Raw genomic sequence first — 24,022 nt, forward strand, 5'->3', positions numbered from 1 at the left:
TGCAAATCTGTCAAGTTCACAGTTTTCTTTAAATGTGTTACACTCCTCACCTATTATCCTAAAATTAGCACCCAAATTAGCACTCATTAGCTACGCAAGTAGCCCAAAATACACCATGTGAGCCACTGTTCATAAATTATGGCTAAATTTGGGCCATACAATAGAAGGAGGGGCAATTCAGCACTCATACGCATGCAATAGGGATTGCTAGTGGACATCAGTATACAGGTTGACATCCAAAGCCACATGAAGCCAACAGGCCTGTAGCAAAGGGGTATACACTTGTTCCACAAAGCCTCTGTCTTGTCCCACTCAGTGGGTTATCAGGGGGGCGAATCTTCTGAATTCCCCACAGGCCTGCACACCAGGAGACAATCCATTACTGGGGGATAATCCAGTCCCTGCTCAGGCAGGGGGTGTCGAGTCACTACAAGGACTCAGAAGAACAATTTAGCTGTTACCTTTATTAACTGATAGTTTTAGTGAGTGAATGGAGACAATTTGGCAATGATCAAATGATAACCTTCAGCAAACCAATAAAGGCACTTTGGCAATGACACTGTTTTCCTAACAACCCATCGCAATTTGTACAAAACTTATATACCTGAATATATGTAAGAAGAAAGAGACAGAGAGACCAGAAAGAGGAAAGAGAAAAAAGGAGGGAATAGGAAAGAGAGGGATCATCACCCTTGGATCCTGCGTTGTCGTAGAGTAGCAAGCTTGGTCCCTAGGTGGTTGGTCAACGCACAGCAAAATTTTCTCTTGCCTTTTAAGTTCATCTGATCAACTGATTAGAATACTAGACAAAGAAAGGCATGCATTCCACACTCTTTTCCATGAGAGACAAGGGAAAGCCGTGGAGCACGGGTTCTGCATGTACACTGCGGGGGGGACGAGCTGCACCAGCCCCTTCGTGCAATTGAGTTGGCGGTTGTGCTCACCCCTTACACCTTTACTTCTTCCTCAGTTTTTGCTTCTTGGGTAATTGTCCAGCCTTTAGCTTATCAGTCTTTCTGGCCCTTCTTCAAGGATACAGTACATCTGGCTTCATTCAGTCTATGTCTCCCCTCTTTGGGGCTCATCGAAGGAATTTGGCAATACAACCACAAGGGAGTGAAGACGTGCACCCTTCAATACACTCTGCACTTCCTTGGGCAGCATTCCTTAGACTAATCAGAAACGCCACCACTTGTCCTTGAGGCTTTCTGTGTCAATTAATGTTTAAGGCATTCATTCTTTCAGTTCCTTACAGCCTCCTAAACCCTTCCTGCCTGCCAGCACTATGCACACTTCCCTCCTCAGCCACTCATTACCCCACTCCCTGTTTTCACCACCCCTTATCCTTTTCAGTCCTTTTTGCAATTTTGGAGGGTAAAAGAACTCAGAAATGATAAAGGGAGTGAGAGAGGCAGGGTAGCAGTGCTGCCAATGGAGGAACACGTAAAGGGACAGAAGGAATAATCTGAACTGGACCAGAATTTATCACCTGAGGGTCCAGTCAAGAGACAGGGCACGGCAGCTCTAGAGGACAGGAGAAAGGTAACATCCACAGATGTTTCTGTGATTCAAGCCACATCTAACCAAGCTCTGCAGTCACTAGCAAGTTCTAGCTTCAGTATGCAATGCAGAGTGTAGGAATATTTGACAACCCAGACAACTCATGACCAAAAACCTCCTCCAGCTAAATCCAAATCTAAATCCCCAATCTGCTTTTATTCACCGATCAGAAGAGTAGTGGAAACCCAACCATAGAAAGTACAACCAGAAACACTCATGGCCAGGACAGAATAGATACAAATTTTCCAGAAGGTATGAAGAGAAGGGGTGCTGTCCTTCCTCTCCTCTGCCCTCTCATCATAGCATTCCTGTGTCTTCTAACTTCACATGGCAAAAGAGTCATGGTACCTCCCTGCTTGTCCCTTTTACTGGTTCAGCCCTTCTTCTCTCACCAGCACTACCAGATCCACTCCTGAGGAAAACCATCTCCCACCCCCTCAGACAGCCAGACACTGCTGTTGCTGGGTGACCCTTCCCTTTGCCCTGCCACATCCATGATCCCTTTGGCAAGCACCAAGTTTCCTGCAAAGTGGCCCTTTTAATTTCTTTTTAGACTTTAGATATTTAATTCTCCACTCAGCCTTATAAAGTAAAACAACCAACTCTATGGATTATACTATTATTATCACTTTCAGCTGAGTGGTCAGAGAGCGGCCAGTTGCAAGAACACAATACTTAAAACGCTCTGTGGTTTATCTGAGACACTGCTGTGTACGAAAACAAAACGGCTTCATATTTCTAAAACTAAATCATCTTTTTAATCAGAGGCCTTCTGACAGCTATCCAGCAGCTACCATCCCAGCTGCTTAAACACAAGTACAGGCTCTTTTCAACTTTTTCCCCCAGATCAGCCTCTAAGAGCCATCCACAGACTTTTTGTCATGTGCATGACATTATCACTGACTGCCATACTCCAACAACTATATCGCCATGAATTAAACAAGTTTTGAATACTACAGAGAAAACTTTCTTGACATCAGATCCAGTCTATGAAACTATACAGACAATTCAGAATATTCTCAGACTTAAACATTTTACACAAGTAAATGGAAAATTAATTTAATTCACTTAGTTTTCCCTTGGTGACTATACACAAACACACAAACTCAGAGGCATCTGCACATCCTGCCTTCAAGGCACCATTGGCCATCATTATTATCCATTCTGATGTCCATAAAATAAACACCGACAAAGCCATTATTACTGCAATTTAATGCAGCTGCAGTTTTTATTCTGACTTAAAACAGGGAAATCATACTAGGACAAAATGTGGCTAAACCTGTCTATGCCAGAGATTTGGTGGTATTAATACCACCCTCATTACATCAATTGCTGCAACTGGAGCAAAATTCCAAAGTCAAGTCACTTCTCAAACTCATTCACTGCAAATAAAACATTCAGGAACTATTTAAGTTTCATCTTAAAGAGAATGAAAGGTTTGTTTTCATGTTGGTTTTCTTCCATTTTCTGGAATGCATTCAGAGTCTGTGATGACAAAGCCACATAACTTTTCTGAGATCACAAAATTATTTAGATACCTAAAAATATTACCAGAGACTTCTTTCATTGGTAAATAGAGGCAATATAAATCCCCAGCGGTACAAAATAAGCACCTGGGCCTCACAGCTGTACCTCCAGGAATCTGGAGAAATGGGGGAGAAGGGGTCTGGCACTGGCCACATTTTCTACACACATACTTATTTGGACTGCAGTGAATCTAGGTGAACCAGCACCATCTCTTACCATGTGCTATTCAATCTCTGCAGATAGGATCTCAACCCTGCCTTCACAAACAGGTAGCCAGGGATAGCAGAGAATGGGAACCAGCAACACTGCCAGTGCAGTCATGAGTCTCATGAAAAGAGAAGTCATCTGTGTATGACTGGAAACACATGAATTTCCCAACTGCTTCCAGCCTCTGCATGTACTTCTATAACCCTCAACACTTCATCTTGGATCTCCTTCTAATTAGGCACCACTAAGGACATCACCCTAGACCCACCTGGAGATTAACTGTTAGCTCCCACCCCTTTCTTTCTCTTTAAAGCTACCTTTTATGTACCTGAAGGGTAATAACCAGCTGCACAGCACACTTCCAACACATCTCCCCAGTTCCTTCCATCTCTCCTCAAATGCTTTCTAGAATGTAGAAGAGTCTCCCAGCATCAAACCAAAAGTTTGTTTAGCCCAAGGCCCTGACTCCAGCAACAGTTAAGGACAGACATCTGAACACCATAAAAACAGAGTAAGTACCCAGTGACCCTTACTTGGGTACTCTTCATAGACTATGCAATCTGAGACTTGGGGTTTGAAAAACCAAAATTAGTGTCTTTATACTGGGCCAGCCCGTGATGGACTTTTGTCTCATGAATTTGTGCAATCACAATTTCCACCCACAACACCTGGGACATGGAGTTCCACAATTTATCTCCATCTCATGTGAAGGCCCACCTTCTTCTGTCTGGTTCAAACTTGTCTCCTGAGAGATCTCCAATCTTTCTCTCTGCTCTCCCTGGAATTTCTCCAGTTGGTTCACAGCCTCCACGAGGAGTGCCCCAAATCAGACACAGCTTTTGCCAGGATGCCTAATTAGAGCTGTGAAGATTGCTAGAATACTTTCTCATGGCTTACAGAAAATATTTCTGTGAATCCATTTGCGTACAGCATTTGCCTTCTTTTTTGAGCACTACCATATTACTTACAAGCTTTTATTTTTTGGTACTTTTAAACCATCACCCACCTCCATACACACACCCTTTTCTGCAGGACTGCTGCCTCACCTTGTTCCCCATGCAGTAAACACACGTTCTTTCATTCCTCAACAAGAGCAGAACTATTCAGTTGCCCTAGTGAATCACACTGCAGTTTTTCCCCTAATCATTTCCTGTATTGCCAAAATTAGCTCAAAATCTAACCCGTCCTCCCAGCATCCTTGCCATCCCTTCGCTAATCTAGTAAACATTGTTCCTTTTCCATCCATGTCAGTCATACTGAACAATGCAGTTTCAGGGCAACCCATTTCCAGTTTAAGAGTGAACCAGTTAGACTGACTTTGTGAATATTATTTTCCATCCAGCCACAGACATAGTTAATAAGAGTTCCATGCTGTCCCCGCTTCCCCAGCTGGCTTGTCAGAGCACCATGCCAGCCTATCAAAAGCCTTCCTAAAGTCAAAATATTACAATATCCTGCTTCTCCTACACCTACAACCCCTGCCAGCCCATAGTGGAACACATTTGATTTGCAGGTTTTCAATCTAACAGAACTTCTCTCTTCACTCATGCTCTCAAAACTCCACTAGGAGTTTTTAAATTATTTCAATCAATTCCCTAAATATTCTACAGGCAATTTTATCAGGCCTAAACATATACTTTACCAAAGTACTCTTTAAACTGTTCTTCCTCTTTAGCTGCCTTAATTCTTAACCCTTTTCCATGGCAGTTAGTTGATCCTCTCAGTGAAGACCTTCCCTCAAATCTCAAACAGCACCCAATCAATAAGATAAAGCTCAAGTACAGGATGGGATTGCTACTTCCATTTTTCTGATAAATACTTAATGGGCCTGTTAGCAGGATGGATTCAACAACATGCACAGAAACCTATTTTTCTTTCTTATATGTACTTCAGCAATGTGAAAGCCCATACGAGGGTGCCATCTTCTCTACTAGCTCCCATGTCTCTGGATCCAGCCCCAAAACCTCCTTCCCCAAAACTTTTCCTGCATTCTGATTTTGCACAGGTTATCTGCATGTGTTGACTATTTCACAATGCATTTTTCATGAGGCACAGTTACACATACATTCGGAGGTGGAGGTTATGGATGCAAAATCAGGGGACTCCTGCTCTCTTGCTGTTTGGCTTTTTAGGCATTGATGCAGAATTAGGCAGAAAGGAGCTGTCCCACTAAACTGCCAGAAAACCCCTTTATCCCATAGATTTTCAGCATACATTTTGTGGTCACCAATGAGTCAATCATTTGATTGTGAAATAAGGTATAGAGGCAACTCAAGGTTAACACAAGGGACTGGAATACCTGGGCCATTCATTCCCATTTAGCTGTTACTTTACAACTCACTATTCCTAGCGTTTTTTCACTGTTTCACACATTCACATGGTCAGAACTGTATTATTAAGTATGCAAAACATGCCTTCTGGTAAAAGCAGATTTTCTGTTGTCTACACAGATGATTACTACATGTCTGAACTTGACAGACATTCTCACAAATTTCATAAATCCTAGCTGAGTATTTACCATGCTCTAGCTCAGTAACCTCCATTAACAAGTACGTTTACCCCTCTCTAGAAGTACAGAAAAGCAGTGCAAATTAATTAAAATGAGTAAGAAATTTACAGAGAACCCAAACTATGCATGCTGCTGTAAACCAGTTTCTTCAGTTCACAAAGTAGTTCTCACTCACCATGCCTAAAATACATTATGTTGCGCCTTAAATACCAGAAGCTCTAACTAAATCTTATTCTTAAGAACTGAAAACACAGTTGGGTAAATTATGACACCTCATTACACATGAAAGCTTTTCTTAAAACTGATTTGTGTTTTCAACTTACATGCTACTTACTCTTTCCAAATCATTCTAGCACCAAGGAAAACAGACTTTTCAGAAGCTCTCGCAATTAAGGTATAAGGTTTCTCATAGACTAACACACACTGCAATGTCTGGGTAGCAAACCCGGTAAGACAACACTTCTTGGCAATTCAAACTAAATCTTTATTGATCAATGACTGGATAAATATGCATGGCAAGAGTCACTCTTCACTGTAATCACTGAAAATCAAGCCATTCATGCATAAAATTTAACTTGCCTGTTATTCCTACCATTTTTTTTTTTTTATTGACCCAGAAAACCCTACAGCTCAAATTGCACATAAGCCATTGTTATCTTCTGCAGTCATTTTCAGTCAGGGTGAGGATCTTTCTGATACCGCATCTCCACAGAAAATGTGTCAACCTTGATACAGTGCTCAGAAACAGCTTTAGTTAGTGCTTTGTGCTTTTTTGGACTCCACTGAAGACAATGGAAACCTATTCTCTCCTGGTGACGCGCTGACTTTTTTTTTTTGGTTGCGCTTGCTCACACAAAGTTTACCTGTAGCAGCAACATCCTGCGTGCAGACATTCAGTTGGTCTATTTTCACTACGTTTAATCTAATTAACTGAATTTCTGTACCAAAACATTGGTCTTAAACAATCTCCTTTGTTACAGTACATTTGGATTCTGGAATACTGAGCCAAACTCAAAATATCAGCACTTCTTTAAATGTGTGTGCATGCACACTTTCTCCGGCATTTCACAGAGTAAAAACTAGTCACTTATTAAAAATTCCATTTGTTTTGTTTGTTATACGAAAAGCACAATAAAGATGTGAACCAACCTCCACTGCTAAAGCCTTTCTTTAAAGGACAGTCTCCCAAGAATCATTCAGATATCAAAATTCCACTTCCAGTAACATTAAAACAGTGAATGTTTTATCAACCATCAGAGAGCAAGCACTCTATTTCTTACAGAAAGCAAGAGCTATATTATATAAAGAAAAAATAACTGTGCCTCTAATTTGACAAGATCCTTTTACAGAGCTGTCTCAGTAATTTAGACCAGTACACGTACTGTACTGAGCTGCTGCTGGAGAACCAGAGCACATCCTTAACTTTAAGCAACTGCAGATGCACTTTGCCATACAGGTATGCAATAGCTCTTATGCTTAGGTACTCGGCTGAACCCAGACTGCAAGATTAAACAGCACTTATAAAAACGGTGACCCCAGCCTGTCCTCTGTCCCCAGCATCCAGTTCCCAACTCTGCACCCATCTCAGCTCCATCAGCACAAATGTTTGCACACCAAACCAGGGAGCCTGTCTGCCTAAAAAAATATTCAACAAAATAAAAACTTTATTTTTCAGTCAGATCAGTTTCTCAAAACAGTTAATCCCCTGCTTTTGCTGTCACCATCCAAGGAAAAATACAGAGCACAATTAAGCCAGCTTAGGCAACAGTGCCACTGAATTTGTAGCCTAACTAAGGTAGGAGATCAGTCCCAGCTTTCTGGATATTCAGCACAGTCAACAACTTCAGCTACACCCCGCCTCCCTTAAGACTTATTCTGCATAGGCACATGGCAATGAAAGTCATCAAACTCACATGCACCACAGGAACAGTAATACCACTGTATTAGCCACTCTGTGTAACCTAATGGGCCCAAGTGACAGATAAAGCAACATTTTCTGGGCACTAATATATGCAGCCATGATGTCATTTAAAGAAGATTTTGTGTGCCTGGAGATATGTTTGGGTTTTTTCCTTGAACTGCAACAGCTGGCCTAATAAAACTTCCCCCAGCCTTCCTTCAGTCACACACTTAGTCTAACACAGCTACAACAATATGGCTACATATATTATCTTGAGGTTGTTTTGCCCTTCAGTGAAGAATTTAAAGCTTTAGAATCTTATTCTGACAAACTGCTTTCTTTCTGAGTAACTCTATTCACACCTGATTCACTCCTATAGCATCTTTGGATACATGCCTTCAACACGACATCCTCTGTTACAGGGTAGTTCCCTTGCTCCTGGCCCGTAATAGTTTTGCTTGCGTATTTGTTCACAGAGAACAAATGACTAACAAATTATATAACTTGACTTTAAAGAATGGATGTCCACATACTATATTTTAAGATTTTTTCAAGAGGAAGTACACTGCATGCTCAGCACATTTTTTTTTTTGCTGTTCCACTTATCAAATAAAAAAGCACAGAAAATGCAAATATATATTTAAAAGAAAAATATTAAAAATGAACAATAAATCCATGCCCTTCAAGTAATGCAGTACAGTGTTTCTCCTTTGTCCTTACTGTATCCAGTCTGATACAGTGTCATGTCTATTCCTGATCACCTACCATTCCCTCTGACTTCAGCAAATCCCACTGTCAGGCATTGTTCTGGGTGCTGTGCAGCTAGACACATCCACATATTTTCACATGCTTGGAACTACCAGTTGCTTGTCTGATTTTTAATGTTAAAAAAGACAACAGACAGGTTGAAACTCATGCAAGGCTCACTGAACTTGATGTTAAACAGAACACAAGCAAGAAATAGAAGACAGTATAGTTAGAGGAAGAGAAGGAGAAGACAGTTTTTCTTTTAAAAACAATAAATCAGTTGGTTAGGGTTTGTTTTGTTTTCTTTTTTGTATCAAAACACTGCCAGGAAAGGTTCGAAGAGGAATTGTGAACTTAAAAAGGCAAGCTTACTACTAATAGCATAATAAATACATCAGTCATTTTCTCCACAGAATAACAATGTTCGTTTATCCACTGATGAATCCTCTGCTCTGTCTAGTTCAATAGGCTTGGTCTGTACTTTTGAATAAGCCAAATCTAAATATGGCATGTAGTGTGTTATGCAGACTTACGATTAAGGACTGTAGGCATGACAGCCAGTCTGTTCTACTTGCATGCAGATTTTAGGTGCCAGCAAATTCGTCCTCTTAAAGTAACTGCCTCAGTCATACATCATCACAACTGTCAGTGTTAGATTTGGACACTAACAGATCATGTGTACAAACTTTATTTAAATCAGAAACGAACACTTAGATTATTATTTTTTTTTAATTAGCCATAGCACTACAGGAAATTTGCCTCAGGTTTATACTTTTAGACTGGCTGCTGGAAGACATATACCTGATAACAGTATAAAATTAGAGTGGATAAACCATACCCAACCTGAAGTAAAACCTGACAATACATACTTCTGGACAACTTTTTCAGAATATCTGAAATTGTAAGAAGAGTTTTGATCAGATATGCTTTTCTGCACCATGGGGCCATGAATTTTTTGATCTGGTCAAATGCACTCCATCACCCTCAAAGCCTCACTCTTCTCTACAGGTTTTGAAGAAAGGTGGGCTTTCATGAAGGCTTTGAAATGAAGGTGTGATGCTTCCAATTAAGGCATCTACATTAACTATAAGACATGAATAGAGAAATTATTTGACACCAACATGAAGAAAGTGCATTATAACAGGGTAGATTTTTCTAGGATGTCATACTGCCTCCAGAGTCTCTACTTTTGACAAGTAAAAAGCTAGAGTTTGGGTGTCATTTATATTGCCTCATACTAAGAGCAGTGTGGAAGCTGGATTATCCAGGCAAAGTATTTTCTTTCTCAGAACTGCCACCACATCCTCTACTGCTGCACAATGGACATACCTTAAATCAGCCTGCTCTGAGGTTTACTTATATTCAGCCCCCGACCTGCCCCACAGTCCAGTTCTCGATCCTTAAAAATTTCTTTTCCACAAATGCACAGAGCTTCCAGGTAACAGTGCTTGACACAGTCATCTTCAGTTTCCTATTGTCCTCAGGTCCTCCCTTTCTTTGGGAATAAGAAGCAGCCTGCTACAGATGCTGTATCACCTTGTGTGTTCCACCCTTATCACTATCCCACTTGCTTCCACCTTGAACTTTAACAACAAACCTACCAGTGAGCACCTCTTCCTCTCCGTCTCCTGTGGCCCCACTGTGTTGACCGGCTCCTCAGAAACCTCACATCCATCACACTTCACCACTGTGTGATTACTGTCAGAGCTTCCAATGGGTTAGCACACCCATGCAACCACTCACTATCCAGCTCAGTCGCCCACCTGCACACAGTGCCAGCAGAGTACAAGATTATTTTCCCGTAAGTGATCCCTACTTGGCAAAATAAAGTTCTCACTTTAGTACCGTTTATAAGATGTGGTATTTTGGGAGCAACAAAATATTTGTGGGAGAAGGCAAATCGAAGTCCTTCCAGGCCAACTCCATTCTCTTACCTTGCTCAAAGACCATTTCCCCACTTAAGACGGTCTCGTTATCTCTGATCACTTCTCCCTTTACGGTGACCTGGGCTGGGCTGTCCGGCAACAGAGCTACCCCAACAGTCACGTTTGCTCCAGGCCTGATGTTCCAAGGAACTGCCACCAGAAACGTAGGTCTGGAAAACCCAAACGGGCAGAGGGAGAAAGAGCAGGGAGCGAAATTACAATCCCCCCAAAAAGTAACAGCGTCCACGCACTAACGCACGATACATGTTGCAAAACTCTTCTGTGGCTCTCGGCGGCGGAGGCTGGAGGTGATGCTCGCTCGCCCGGCGCCCCCCGGGCGCCCCCGGGGTTTGCAGGACGGGGAGAGGGGAGCGCTGCTCTCCCCGCTTTCCGGACGGGGGGACCCGCGTAACCACCCGCCCTCCCCCGGCCCACCCGGCCCCACGTACCCGGCCGCCGCGGAGCAGCAGAGGAGCAGGAGGAGGAGGAGGAGGAGGAGGAGGAGGCGGCGGCCAGCGCCGCGGGTCCGCGCCATGGCGCTCCGTGCTGCCCGCAGCCCGGTGGGTCCGCCGCTGTGCGCAGGGCCGGGGCCGGGGCCGGGCGGGAGGCGGCTCGGCGGGCGGGGGAGGGAGGGAGGGAAGGAGGGAAGGAGGGAGGGAGGGAGGGAGGGAGGGAGGGAGGGAGGGAGGGAGGGAGGGAGGGAGGGAGGGAGGGAGGGAAGGAGGGAGGGGAGGGAGAGGCCGCCGCCGCCCCAGCGCCAGGCGCGCTCCGCCGGCGGCAGCCGCAGGAGATCCCGCGGGGGCGTTCCCGAGGCCGGCCCGGCGGCGGGTGTGTGTGTGTGTGTGTGTGTGTGTGTGTGTGTGTGTGTGCAGGCAAGCGGCGGGACCTGTACATGTACACAGCTATATCCACGCGCACTTTTCCACTCCCCGCAGCCCTCGCACCCCGCATCTTCGGGCAGACGCAGCTGGGGAGCGGGTGGGATTCTCAGGCGGACGCAGCACCCTGCGGGGCTGAACACGGCGAGGCGCGTTTTCTGCCTGTCCGTCCTCGGGATCTGGCGCTTCACCCATGGGGCTTCGCACGGCGGAGTCTCGGGGGGATTCGGGGAGCCCGCCGAGGCGCGCTGGCATGGGGATTGTGCTCGGAGGAGAGTCGGGAACGGTTCTGGGTCTGGACAGGGGAGAACGGTGCTGGCAGAAATGCAAGGAGCCTTGTAGCTACTTAAACGTGAACCGATTGGTAATGTAGCTCTGGCTGGACTGTCCTCTGTGCCCAGTGTCTGCAAAATAAGGTCATGTCTGCGTATGCAGCTTAACACACTTTCAGAGTCCAAAAATTGCACTGAAGAAGCTTGCTGAGATTCTGCTCCTTTAGCATGTTCATTGTAACTGCAGACCGGGCACATCTAACAATGTATTGATTCATCTGAATTCTTTCCTCCCTGCACAAGTCTAATATATTTAGAAATTCCACGCAGTTCTTGAAGTCTGCCTTTTCGGAAGTGCTGGGCTGGCATCCTCTGCTTTGTGTTACACAGACAAAATACAGTCACCTATAGCCCTCCATAGAAGCATCATGTTTTGTTCTGAAGAAAATCAGATATGATCAGTAAATGTACATAAATGCTGTGCTCTAACAGTATCCCAGGCAGTCATGCCATCTTTTCACATCTTTTAAATCTTCTTTTGTAAGTTTTCATAGCTTTGCCAATCGATCTTCACACTGACAGGAGAGAGGGTGCCACCTCTGTCGGCTGGGGAAGGGGGGATATTACAGCAACCACAGCTGGTGCCTGGAAGATCCATCTTGGCAGCTCCTCACCTGCAAAAGGTGCATGATGGGGCACAGTTTGGGAGATGCTTGCTGTTGTTATTCATAAGACCTTAACTCGTTGCTTGTGAGAAACGGGCAAGGGAGATGAACAGTCACTGCCACTCCTTTTCTTGGAGATGGTGGAAAAAAGTGCTTAAAAGTAGTGCTGCATCCCAAGCACCCCAGCCTCGGATGGTAAAGCTACTCACCGTACACATTTCTCCAGTCTCTGGCACTGAGCCCAACTGGCACGCCACCATACCTGTCAATACTAATCAGCTCTCTTAGTCTCCAAAACAAGGTGGCCACATCCAAACTTCCTACTGGGTATGGCCCATGCTAACCTCCAAACTGCACCACGAATTGTTCAAGAGAGCACTTGCTGGCCAGGGCAAAACCATGCCGAGGTCAGCTCGAGGGCAGAGCTACCCAACTTCCAGTCCCAAGAACATTTGCTGGCAACTGTTTAATTCATTAACATGGATGTAGCCCAAAAGTCCACTAGTGGAAGTGCTTGCAAATGTCACAGATTTTGCCCCGTTGTGCAATAACTAGTGTCTGTGGTGCCCAAATGACGCTAAATACTGTACCTGAGCAGGGAGTAGTTGTACTGCCTGACGGTTCCTGTCAGAAAGCCAGCCCCAAGAGCTCCCTCTCTCATTCTCCACTCCTCACGGCTCTGCAGTCTGCAGCCCTCCCAGCCCTACCCTGCAGCCTGGGCCGTACAGCTCTTTCTGGAGGGAGGTTTACTTCTAACACAGCTCATTTCAGTGGCCCCGTTTGCAACATGGCCCCACAAGCAGCTATCAGCACAGTATGTAGATAGGAAACTGTGGAGCATGGGCAGATAGGAGGGAAAACAAGGACATTTTAAGCCAACTTCAGCCCTGTAGCCAGTGTATGCTATAGCTACACCGTGTATCTCAAGCATCCTCTGCACATTCTTCTGCACACAGAGAATAAAAATGAGTCAGGAGTAATTGGAAAATAAGCAAAGTTATAGAGAATTGGGCTAAGCTGGTATTCTATTCACGCTCACTAAGTGTTAAACTGTTTGTTCCATTGGACTTGACTTGTGTTTCAGGTAAGCGTAATTTATCATGCAGCCTTACTGATTACAGGACTGTTACATTCCCCTGCGCTCCGTCAATCTGCTCATTTCCATTTACAGTTGTTTACACTAGGGTTTCGTTATGCAGTTACCTGTCACTGTTTAGTTTGATCTAGGTCAGACTGGTAACAAAAAACCCAAGCAGCAGTTAGGCTTGTGCTGAATTGGTTAAATTTAAACTCAGTGGCACGTAAATTTGAAAAAGCTCTTGCATACCCACCAGCTTCTGTTACAAGGCGCAAAACATCCTCAGCTAAAAAACACCTGTCCATCCAGAACAGGCAGATGAAATGGATTACACTAGTCCTATTAAACTGCTAGGAGATTTGTGTTTAACTAAACAAGAGACCCTAGCCGGGCTACACATCATTTTTCAAGACCATAGAAACAACCATGTCTCAGGCCTAAGCAGGTTTTAAATGCCTGGCTCTGACAAACACCTGAGAGACTAATTTGTGCACAAAATGAAACAGGGAACTGCACAGTAACTGATTGAGATCATCATGTGAGGGAAATTTGTTTTGGATCTGACTTCTGCATATTAGGAATAATTTTGAAAGCGTATAACCTAGCATGAAAGGATTTAATAATCTTCAACTGCTCCAAGCCAGGGAAGTGGATACTCTGGAGACACAATTTGGGAGGTAAAACAGGTTGTCATTGTGTTCAACGTGCCAACCCGGGAAGCTAGCTGAAAAATCCCTCTCTGTTCAATTTTCACGTTTTGGAGGTAAGCAGGCATTACCGAACTCAAGTTTTACACCAATATGTGATATGTCACCATAATGAAAATTCCACTTTTACCACCTTCACTGCTCCCCAGGAACCTAATTTTGCTAATTCTTCATGGTCTCTTAAAAAAGAGTCTTTAAAGGCTGCAAAAGTCATCTACAGCACTGGCTACAGTCTCAGGCAGTGCACAACTATACTGTTGGCTGTTCCTATACAACTTGGTTTAAGTCTACCCCAAGTATAGGTACCAGTATCAGCTGAAATCACACCTTTGAGTTGCAGCCTAGGTATAGTCTAAATAAAAATGTGTTTAAGTAAATACAGAAAACAGGAATGGTTCCTTACTGACTCCGCAAAGCAACTTCTGCTTTGGTAAATAAAGGTCGCAGCACCTAGCAAACTCTAGTACTAGTTATATAAAGACTGGCTGGAAATAAACATGTGCATAGCAAGGTCTGCTTTTCTCTCGTATCACACGTAGAAACAGTACTGTTTGGTAAATGTAAAAAACTGAGCACTAAAGTATTTAAAATACTGAGGAAAATCTCAACAAAAATTATGACAGCAAGGACTTGAACGGTCAATGCCCTGTTCTGCTTTTATCATTAGACAATGAACTTGGCTGGTCAGACATTCAGCTGGATTCAGCAGGCATTCAACCAGATTGTGGTGCAAACAAAGCGTGTTTCCATGAAATGAAGCAAATTCAGGGAAATCTGAAGAGTTGTTATTTGGAAATTTGAACTAGAAGATCACCATAGTCTCTTCCAACACAATATTCTGTCTTTTCAAAAGCTTAGCCAGTTGCCTTATGCATCACTGAGCTCAAGGCCTGCAACAAAGTTCATTTAAGGGATGGATAAATCTTTTAATTAGTCTCAATAAGCTTTGGATGAGGTCCTAACAGAAACTGTGATTCAGAAACTCATGGAACTAGGAAGGAAGCAAAAGTCTGTTTTATCACTCACAGTGAGTGGACAAGAATTATAGTGAATACTGAAAATAGGTGGGTGGAAGATCATTCTGTGGTAGTAGGAGGGCATATTCCCTGCTTGGATGAAAGCCTGAATAATTTTCATTTGCTGGAAAGTACTGACAGAAGCATAGGATATAAAGCTCTCGCAGAAGTGCTCAGTAATAACACTTATGATGCTGATTCTGATGATGGAATGTGTCAAAACGTTTTATACTACACTGATGAAGGGTGTGTCATGCACTGAAACTTGCCTGGAGCTATCAGGGTGGAGTTTCATGAAAATCTGGTCTGCACTGCAATTAAGATCTTTTTTCCTAGTACCTGAAGACATCTCTCTTGATAAATAATGTTATTTGCAAATTCACTTCCAACTTGAACTGTTACTCCAGACATAGTGTGTAGGATTCACCTGGCCAAATGTGGACTCTGAAATTGTCTACAGTTAGTTATTTACATTTGCTGGACAGAAAGTGGAGCTAAGTAGGCACTTTTCAGACCAGATTTATATGACTCATGAAGACACCAACATCTGAAGGAACAGACCTGGTTTAGAATTGGCCTTCTAAATGAATCAGGTGAATCCCATCCCAAAAGTACCAATTTCTGTTAAATGTCTAAATAGGTAGTCAAGACAAGTAGCTGAAATACATCTTGTTATCTCCAAAGCATGTAAGATGACTGTAGCTTAAATGTTCTCGTTGAGTATTCAGTGAATCAAACCTAAAGATAGACATTAATTTTGACAAGCTTTGCATCAGGGCCTGTTTGAAGGTATCAGATTTTGTTCCTATTTGTTCAAAGGCCGCCATAAGAACAAGCAAGCAATGTCCAAATGGGAGAAAGCTTCTTTGTTAATATCGTATAAAAAGAGTTTATCATCTTGGAATTATATGCTTGTATTTTCATAATATTTTCATTTTTATTATTAAAATACCTGTACACATTTACCCATAAAAAAAATAATGGGGTAAAATCTATAAATATTGTATTACTGCATTATCTGCAATATTATAGGTGTGCTTTGAAATACCCCAACAAAGTAAAGCAGTGTCTTTTAGGAAACACATGAAATATAAAAGGACATCATGGTTAAGACTTCATGAAGTTTTGAGAGATTCAGTTTTAGAAATGAGATTTGGAAAGAAAGGGAATTAAAGAAAGAATGACAAAATTATACTATGGAAAATGTGGAAGTCTGAATAGCAAATCTACAAATGCTACACCTAGGAATTCCCCTACAGCAAAGATAATCCTCAGTTACCAAGTTCCCTGGCATTACAGCTCTTATGAACTGACTGAGCAGTGCAAAAGGACCACAAGGGAATGAAAATGAGGACCTTCCCCCCTGTTTTTCCCAGAACAATAGCTCTTGGCAGCTGATGGTTCTCACAGAACCATAATGAATTACTGTTAAATGACTCTATGTTCTTGTTGCTGATGTGCTGAAGGTCCTCCAAGGTGCAAGTAAATGTGGTACCTGTAACAGGTTTTTATGTGTAGCTGAATTTTCAGATTTCCTCTGCAGGCATCCTCAGAGTAGACTCTTGGCTTTACAGAAATCAATGGCACTGAAATCACTGTCTTCAGTGAGTTCAGGACTCAAAATTGTATCCTCCACCTTGCTCAAGCCTCTGTAAGTTTGATATGAAAAAATGAGTTTTCTTGAAATATTTGCTGCATTTAGTCCCTTAACTTTGACCGTATCTTATCTGATACATATAGGCAGAACATTTAGGAAGCAGGTTCACATAATGCCTTTTCTTTGCAAAGCAGAAGTTAGGCCTTTATTATATTTTATTTTAGCATTTTTCTCTGATTGTAAAATGCTCAACTATACCGCAGGGGCATGTTAAAATATGTACAAACATTCTGTTCTTATGAAAGTGAGAGAAGTTAAAAACTTTTACAAATGATGACAGGTTGTCCTCAAAAATCTGTTTTCCTAAGACAGTATTTTTTAGAATTATATGTGATGAAATTCCATTTACCAAGCTTCATTAATCATTTCATCTTAGCCACCCTTATTCACTTTGCTCTCTGGGGGTTTCAAAAGGTCAGTGCAACCCCTCCTCATTGCAAATACTGCTGAAACAGCCAAGAAAAACTTTATTTTTATTAAACAATTCAGTTAGCATTAGCAATATTTAATTTTAAAGAAGGTGAGAATTCCCTGAGGATTCAATTATCTTAAACTATAGCTTGTAATTAAACTCTAGATTTAAATTACAGCTTTTAAAAAAGGAATTTCTAAAACCAGTGTTTCCATAATGTCAGAGTAGTATATCACAGTATTCTGCAGTACATGCATTCATAGGCTGTAACTTCACTTTTAATTAAGTACATAAAAACTGGCAGATATTTTAATGAATGTGTGTTTCTGTAATAGCTATTTACGACATTCATCTACCCATAAAAAGGGGATGTTAGTACAGCAGTCTGCTTTATAGACCAGCGTAGCCCTCTAGGCAGAGGCAGCTTCCTTTTAAAAGCAGACTGACCTGAGAGCAATTCATAGTGTAGCAAGACGCAAAAGTAAGTCAAGGTGCGGAGACAATGCCCTAAACCAACAGACTGAAGAGATGCATATTTTAACTCATTAGAGAGAGAAGACTGAAGGGGTCCATGACACTTTCATAGGAAGAAAATAACAGGTGTTGATCTATGGGAGAAAAGTGTAAAAAGAACTAATGGTCAGGCATTAAAGTCAATCAAATGCAAATTAGAAATGAGGCACATATTATCAACAGAGGTTATCTTCCTGAACACAATACTAAGGCAAGCGGTGGCTGCTGCTTCTTTTTATGTCTTCCCATCAAACCTGAATGCCCTTTTGAAAATCTAAACCAAGTAATTAGGCTAAATAGAGGGGCAACTTGATGAAATGCTGTACTCCAGAAGATCAGGATAGGGGATCTCCAGGCAGCATGATGAAAATTCACGAGGTTGCTCTTGAGCTGAGGGACCAAAATCATACACAGACAGATGAGTGTATCCCAGAAAGTACAAAGCAGGGATATGCTCCCAAGGAAATTAAACATAATTGACAAGAGGAAAAGAAAAGCACCTAACAACGGTAAAGACTATACTATTTCAGTCCTGGTTTCCTCCATCTTGGCATGTCCAGAAAAGGTCAACACCAGAAAAAAGAAGATAGAATTAGAAGTAGTTGTTAAAATGAAAAGTTTTTTGTAGGATGTGATCTCTTGCAGGACAGCTTTTTTTCTTTCTAAAAATGAAAACCAAATTTTCCGCTTTGAGATTGGTCAAAAGCTAAAATTGTGACCATGTTTAAGTTTAGTTTGTCCTTTTTTTTAAATCTTAAAAAAAAAAAAATCCTTCACTTTCCAACCAACTTTCACTGTGGTATCAAGAAGCAATAGTTATTTAGAGTAGATGTAAGTAGACATTAATTATGTAAGTAAAACCTCTCCGAACCTCCAGTCTATTTTAGATGACATCCATCTGACAGTCACATAACATGAGAGTCAACCTTATGTTGTATAAGATGTCCTTTGCAGAATCAGTTTCTGTAGCAGCTAAAATGGCTTCTATAGACAGGACCGATTAGTAATTATTTCTAAAAAATACACTCAAACTATTCATTAAACTTGCACAAAACTTTGTGCCTAGTTTAGACACAGGTAAACACCAGTTATCTCTGCCTGAGGACTAACTCTTACCACGTACTGCCTACAGGAAAGGAGAGAGGGTGAGGAGTCCAATCTCGGTGATTAAGAAGGACCTGAGTAAAGGTTTCATGTTTCAAGGCACCAAATAAGTCAAAGTCTACATAAAATTAGCCATTCAGTAACGCCACTATAGGATATTCATTCACACTGTTCAAAAAGCAACTGTTTATTCCATTTCCAACCACCCACAGCAGCACTGGTGTTTATTTAAATTAAGAGGGTGTGGACCCAAGAGCTACATCTTTCCAAACCTTTCTGTAGCAACCAAATGTTTGGAAATTGCTGTCATAGGTCTGAAATGTGTCCTATATTGGACAACTTGCTAAGGCCTCCTAGCCACGTTTTTAGGCTAAAGATTCACCCTGTGATTTTTCTGACCACTAACAGAAGTTCTGGGAGTTTCTTCTTTTCTTCTCATTTTGTTCCTTAGCAGTAATTTACTTTGGATATTAAAAACAAAAAACAAAAAACAAAAAACAAAAAACAAAACAAAAAAAAAAAAAACAAAAACAAAAAAAAAAACAACTATATTTAAAACACCTAGTGTAAATTCCTGAAAGGGGCACAGGATCACAGGAAAATTCAGGGCAGAGGACTCAGGAAAGCATCTAATCCAGCCTGCTGTTCAAAGCAGCATAAGAAATTAGGTCAGACAAGGTTACTTGGGGCTTTATCCAGAATGGTCTTGAAAACTTCCACAGATTGAGACTGCGAAACCTGATGGTGAGATGATACAGAGCTCAGGAGCTTGCAATTACATTCCTTACTCTGTCTGAAACAGAGCTGTTAAAATTTTCCAACTGCACTTTACTTATGCTTAGCTTCAATGCTCATACATTTTCATCTTAACTGAAATAATGTAAACCACAACCAGGTCGCTATTTGAATGACTGCAGTAATTACTATTGCTTTGTTTCCTCTTCTCTAGTAAAGAGAAATTCTGACAACAGATACAACTCTTATACACTGCATAATACAATCAAAATGAGAACTGGTGGTAAAGAAGCAGAGAATCTGTGATACTCTACTGTTTCAGGTCTCTCAGTGAGGTATGGCAGTATGGTATGTGTTGCACTCCGAGTGAGAAGATAGAAAGGATTACATGATAGGCATCAGGCCAGGATTCAATCCAACTGATAGTCAACATGTACATGGCCAGGCCATCCCAAGAGTGATCCTGAACAATGTGGATGTGTTGACATCAGCTGAGTCAAACCAGGGTTTACTCCGTGACATGGGTCACAAAGAATTCACAGACATACTTTACATCTATCTTTAAAAATTCCAGCCCTTGAGGCTTGATGCTCCCCAGCAAATAGAAGGGAAATACTTGTTGGGTATTTAAAGACCATATAAGAGTTATGAAGGTCTGGAGATTTCTCCATGCTAGCTGGAGTGAATAGTTTGCCTGTATCTATCTGAAGTGTAGGATAAAACAAATAACAAACCTTACAAAGAAACTGAGAGTTCATAAGGTATATATTGGCCTACTTAGCTGTGAAATTTTAAGTCTGAATTTAAACATTTATATTACTTTCCAAATCCTGAGGTGGAGAGAGTGACAGCTGTAAATCATACACCAAAATCTTCATGGGATTAACAACTGCAAGATAACCTGGAGAGAGGTTCCAGAGAGATGTCCTGCAGCCGGCAAGGACAGGGAGCCAGTCTGAAGGAAGGAAAAGACAAGGGCTTCACAGAGGCCCCACCACTCCACAGCAGGATAAGGCTGGGCTTGCAGCGAGGTGCCAGAGACCCCCACGGTGTTGGCATCTCTGCGGGGCAGTTGGCTTCCACAGCCAGAGACTTGGATTACATAGCAACTTCTGTGCCCTGTTGCCAGCCACCATGCGGCACATCAAAAAGCTACGTAAAGGCTCCTTGGTTGCAAATGACTCATCTGAGACAGTATGAGTTCTGCTGTACAACTACGTTCAGATTTGTATAAGTTAACTGAATGGGACCCACCTCCTTTTCTCCCTCTCCCTCTTCCTCTCTCTCTTCCTTTCCATCTTTATTTCTCGCTTGTTTTATAATAGTCCTATTGTATTTTTATGTAAAGTTTTTATGTACCTCCTCTAGATGTAATAGCTGGGGATAGTTGCCAACATTTGCAAAAGAAAAAGCAGGTTGATTCTGTTGTGAAAGTATTATAATTACCACAAATTTAGTTTTTTATTGTGGAGCAGAGTAACAGATTAGAGGCATAATTTGGGGCAATGTTGTAACAAACTGCTTTAGTAAAAAGATACCACATTTACTCTTTCAAAATTCAACATTGTTTAAATTGTTGCAAGAAGCTTTGTTTCTTTTTGCTAGGCAGACCTAGATACCAAACATCTGGGAATCTTCAGATGTATGTCTTCCTTAGATTCCTGCTGGTAAAAACTAGTGAAGTCATTCTATATTTGCCGAATCAGTCTAAAGGATCTCACACTATCATACACATTTTCAAGTCTCCAGCATTCACTGTTATGCAAGAGACTACCAGTTACTAACCTAATTCACAGGTTCTTACCTTAACTGGCATATTGTGCTCCTTGAGCACAAAAAAGCACATCATCCTGTCCTGCGTGATGGGTTCCATCCAGTCTTCTAAGATCTCTGCAACACTTATTTACTTAGTCATTGACAAGAAAAACTTATTTTTCAGGATCTCTCACCTATTATGCATAAAGCAAGTTTGTACATATCAGCACTTCTAAGATTAAGTAAAGCTTCTTTGCCACTGGAAATATTTTTAAAAAGTTTTATCATTAACTTTCACTATAGAGTTCACATTCAAAGCAAGCTAGAAAACACTTAAGTGACAGCTGCAGCATGTTCTGGGGCAGTTACAGGCTTTGGCAAATCCAACTATCAGTCAAGTTCACAGCAGGCTTTCCCAGCAGGAACAGGACAAAACTATTGAGATAACCTGTCAGATACTGGCATCTTTTATCTTTATCAGTCCATTTTTCACAATAGGATAACTCAGATTAATTTTGTTTTGCCACAGATCTGAACAGCCTCAACACTGCAGTATTACAATGCACCACATCATGAGGTGAAAACTCTTGAAAAATCATTCTAGACTAGCACCAGGTAGGTACAAAGACATGGTTTCACAAGACAGAGCCACACAGCTGAAAGCATAAGTCCAACATTTATGCACACAACCGGAGTTCATTAAGTACATCCCAAAAACCTGCAAGTCCCTAATATTTCAGCACCTGACTCTCCACTAGTAAAATGCCTTAAAAGTCAATGTTTCTATGGCTAGGAAAGTACACAGAGAGAGGTAACTCTTCACCAGGGATTCAGAAAATAAGGATTTCTTCTCATAGCATGCTTAGTCTAAGACCATAACGGCATATCCCTGTCCGTATTATGTAATTCAGCTGTGGAACTCCTTCCCACAGGGAACATGGATACTGAATTTTACATGGGTTCAAAACCAGATGGCATAAATCCTTGACAGACAAATCTGCCAACGACTACTGAGTACAGAGGTACCACATCCAGCTCAGGAAGGGCCTGAGCCGCCAGTCAGTGTATTCAAACATGAAGAGGCTATTCAGAGGATATGTCACACTATGTTTGGTCTGTACAAGTCCCTTCCCTCAGCATTTGCTATTGACTGCTGTGAGAGACAAGATACTGAGGAAAATGGACCACTGGTCTGATGCATTATGGCTACTCGTGTTTGTATAAGCCCACTGACAAAAGAATTGCACTTCTGAGCGAACCCTCCAACATCCGTTAGTAGTCTGTATATCCATAGAAAAGCATTTAAAGCCATTAACCCAGCAAATATAGAATTCATCCCCAGGGCTGAGGGACAGTGCTGATGGGGAATCTACTCATCCCTGAGGACATTCATGGCTTCTATACATGAGGAAACAACTATAGTCAAAAAGAAAGAAGATTCCACAAAGCCCCAGTGCATTGTCTCACCTGAGGTTCAGCATTCACTGCAGGGGTAAAGCTAAATGCCACTGACAGAAGAAATGAGTCAATGTTTCCACGTACAGATGAGTGACCTGAACAGAGGCCAGCTGTTTAATAGGAAATGTCCAGCAGCATTGCTACTCCCATTTCCTTTAGGAAGAATACCTTTAAGTAAGGGAGTCTAGGTATCAAGGTTGCCTGTACTTCCAATTTATACTTCCACTGGCTATTACAACACTAAAATTTAAGCAATACAAAGCCTTCTCTGAATCTGGTTGAGCGTTGCCATATAACCCAGATGAGCACTTTGTAGAGGATGCAATATGTGCTTCCTTTCTTCCATATGAAAGCAGTGTTGCTGAGGAAAGTCCCAAGCTTTCTGTTGTCATGGCCAATGCCAAAAACTGAACTGCAGAGTGCCTCTGCTAACAAATTATAAGAAAAGTGAGCATGATGAGTATCTCCCCTCCCAACATAAACCCCCAGGGAAGAATATCCGTGGTGACAGGGAGCTCTGAGGCATTTGCAGCAGACAGAGTATTTCCAGACAGATGAAAACACGTTGTACTGCCAGAGTCACATAAACCATTTCTGATTTGGTCAGCATCATCTTATGCATGATTTAGTACTGATTTTTTATTCAGCTTTACAGCAGAAGGACTGCACAGCTCAAAGCATCCTGATTATTTTATTTTTTTGACTGACTGTAACTTGCTCTCTTGTGGGAAACCTGAGAAATATTTGTTTGGATGCACGTGCATATCTCTTCTTGTCCAAATGATCTGATACCTTAACTTCATATTCTTCCATTTTGTAAATTATTGGTCTAAAACATCTATATCCTTGTTAGGCATTTACACCATAAAAGTGCTATATACTGTGCTGCCCTGTCATGGTTTGAGGAGACTTAGAGAAATTTAAAAGTAGATATTTCAATCTTCACTCACTGAACTCTGCTTATATTACTTCCAGTTATTTGAGAACAACCGGATGATTCTTACATCGTATGAGCTGTATTTCTCTGCTCCTTTCTCCTGTTTATCTTGAAAAACATGACTTCAAAATTCAGAATCTTTAGAAGGGCATAAATAAATAATGATATCTTGTAATATTAATTTTAAATAGACTGAAAAAAGATGTGGGAACCCAGGGACAACTTTATTATGTCCTATAAAACTTCATAACCTGACAGAACAGACATTATCTTGCTCTGTGAGGAGATGCTGTGACTTAGGTTAGCATCACTGATATATTTTTCCAGGTCACCTTCTTCATCTTCTAAGCAACCTTCAACATTTAGGGTTGAGGGTTGCTATTTAGTACAGGTAGTGTTAAAGAGTTTGAAATGTGTTCCTACATGATCACAGCTGTATCCTGTCTGTACAGCTGAATGA

At 41.7% G+C, this 24,022-nt stretch overlaps 1 protein-coding gene across 1 annotated transcript in view; it reads right to left on the minus strand.

Annotated features, from left to right (window-relative positions):
• Positions 1 to 10,992, minus strand: part of CD109 (CD109 molecule) — an 83,268-nt gene extending 72,276 nt beyond the window's left edge. Inside the window, exons 1-2 of the mRNA XM_033002757.2 lie at positions 10,825 to 10,992; positions 10,385 to 10,545 (exon numbers count right to left, since the gene is read on the minus strand). Coding sequence (XP_032858648.2) covers positions 10,385 to 10,545; positions 10,825 to 10,910 — 247 coding nt within the window. The 5' untranslated portion in view covers positions 10,911 to 10,992. The remainder of the gene's footprint in view (positions 1 to 10,384; positions 10,546 to 10,824) is intronic.
• Positions 10,993 to 24,022: the final 13,030 nt, after the last annotated feature.

This window comes from Tyto alba, unplaced genomic scaffold (genome assembly GCF_018691265.1).
Source record: "Tyto alba isolate M040663 unplaced genomic scaffold, T.alba_DEE_v4.0 Super-Scaffold_40, whole genome shotgun sequence".
Classification (NCBI taxonomy): Eukaryota; Metazoa; Chordata; class Aves; order Strigiformes; family Tytonidae; genus Tyto; species Tyto alba.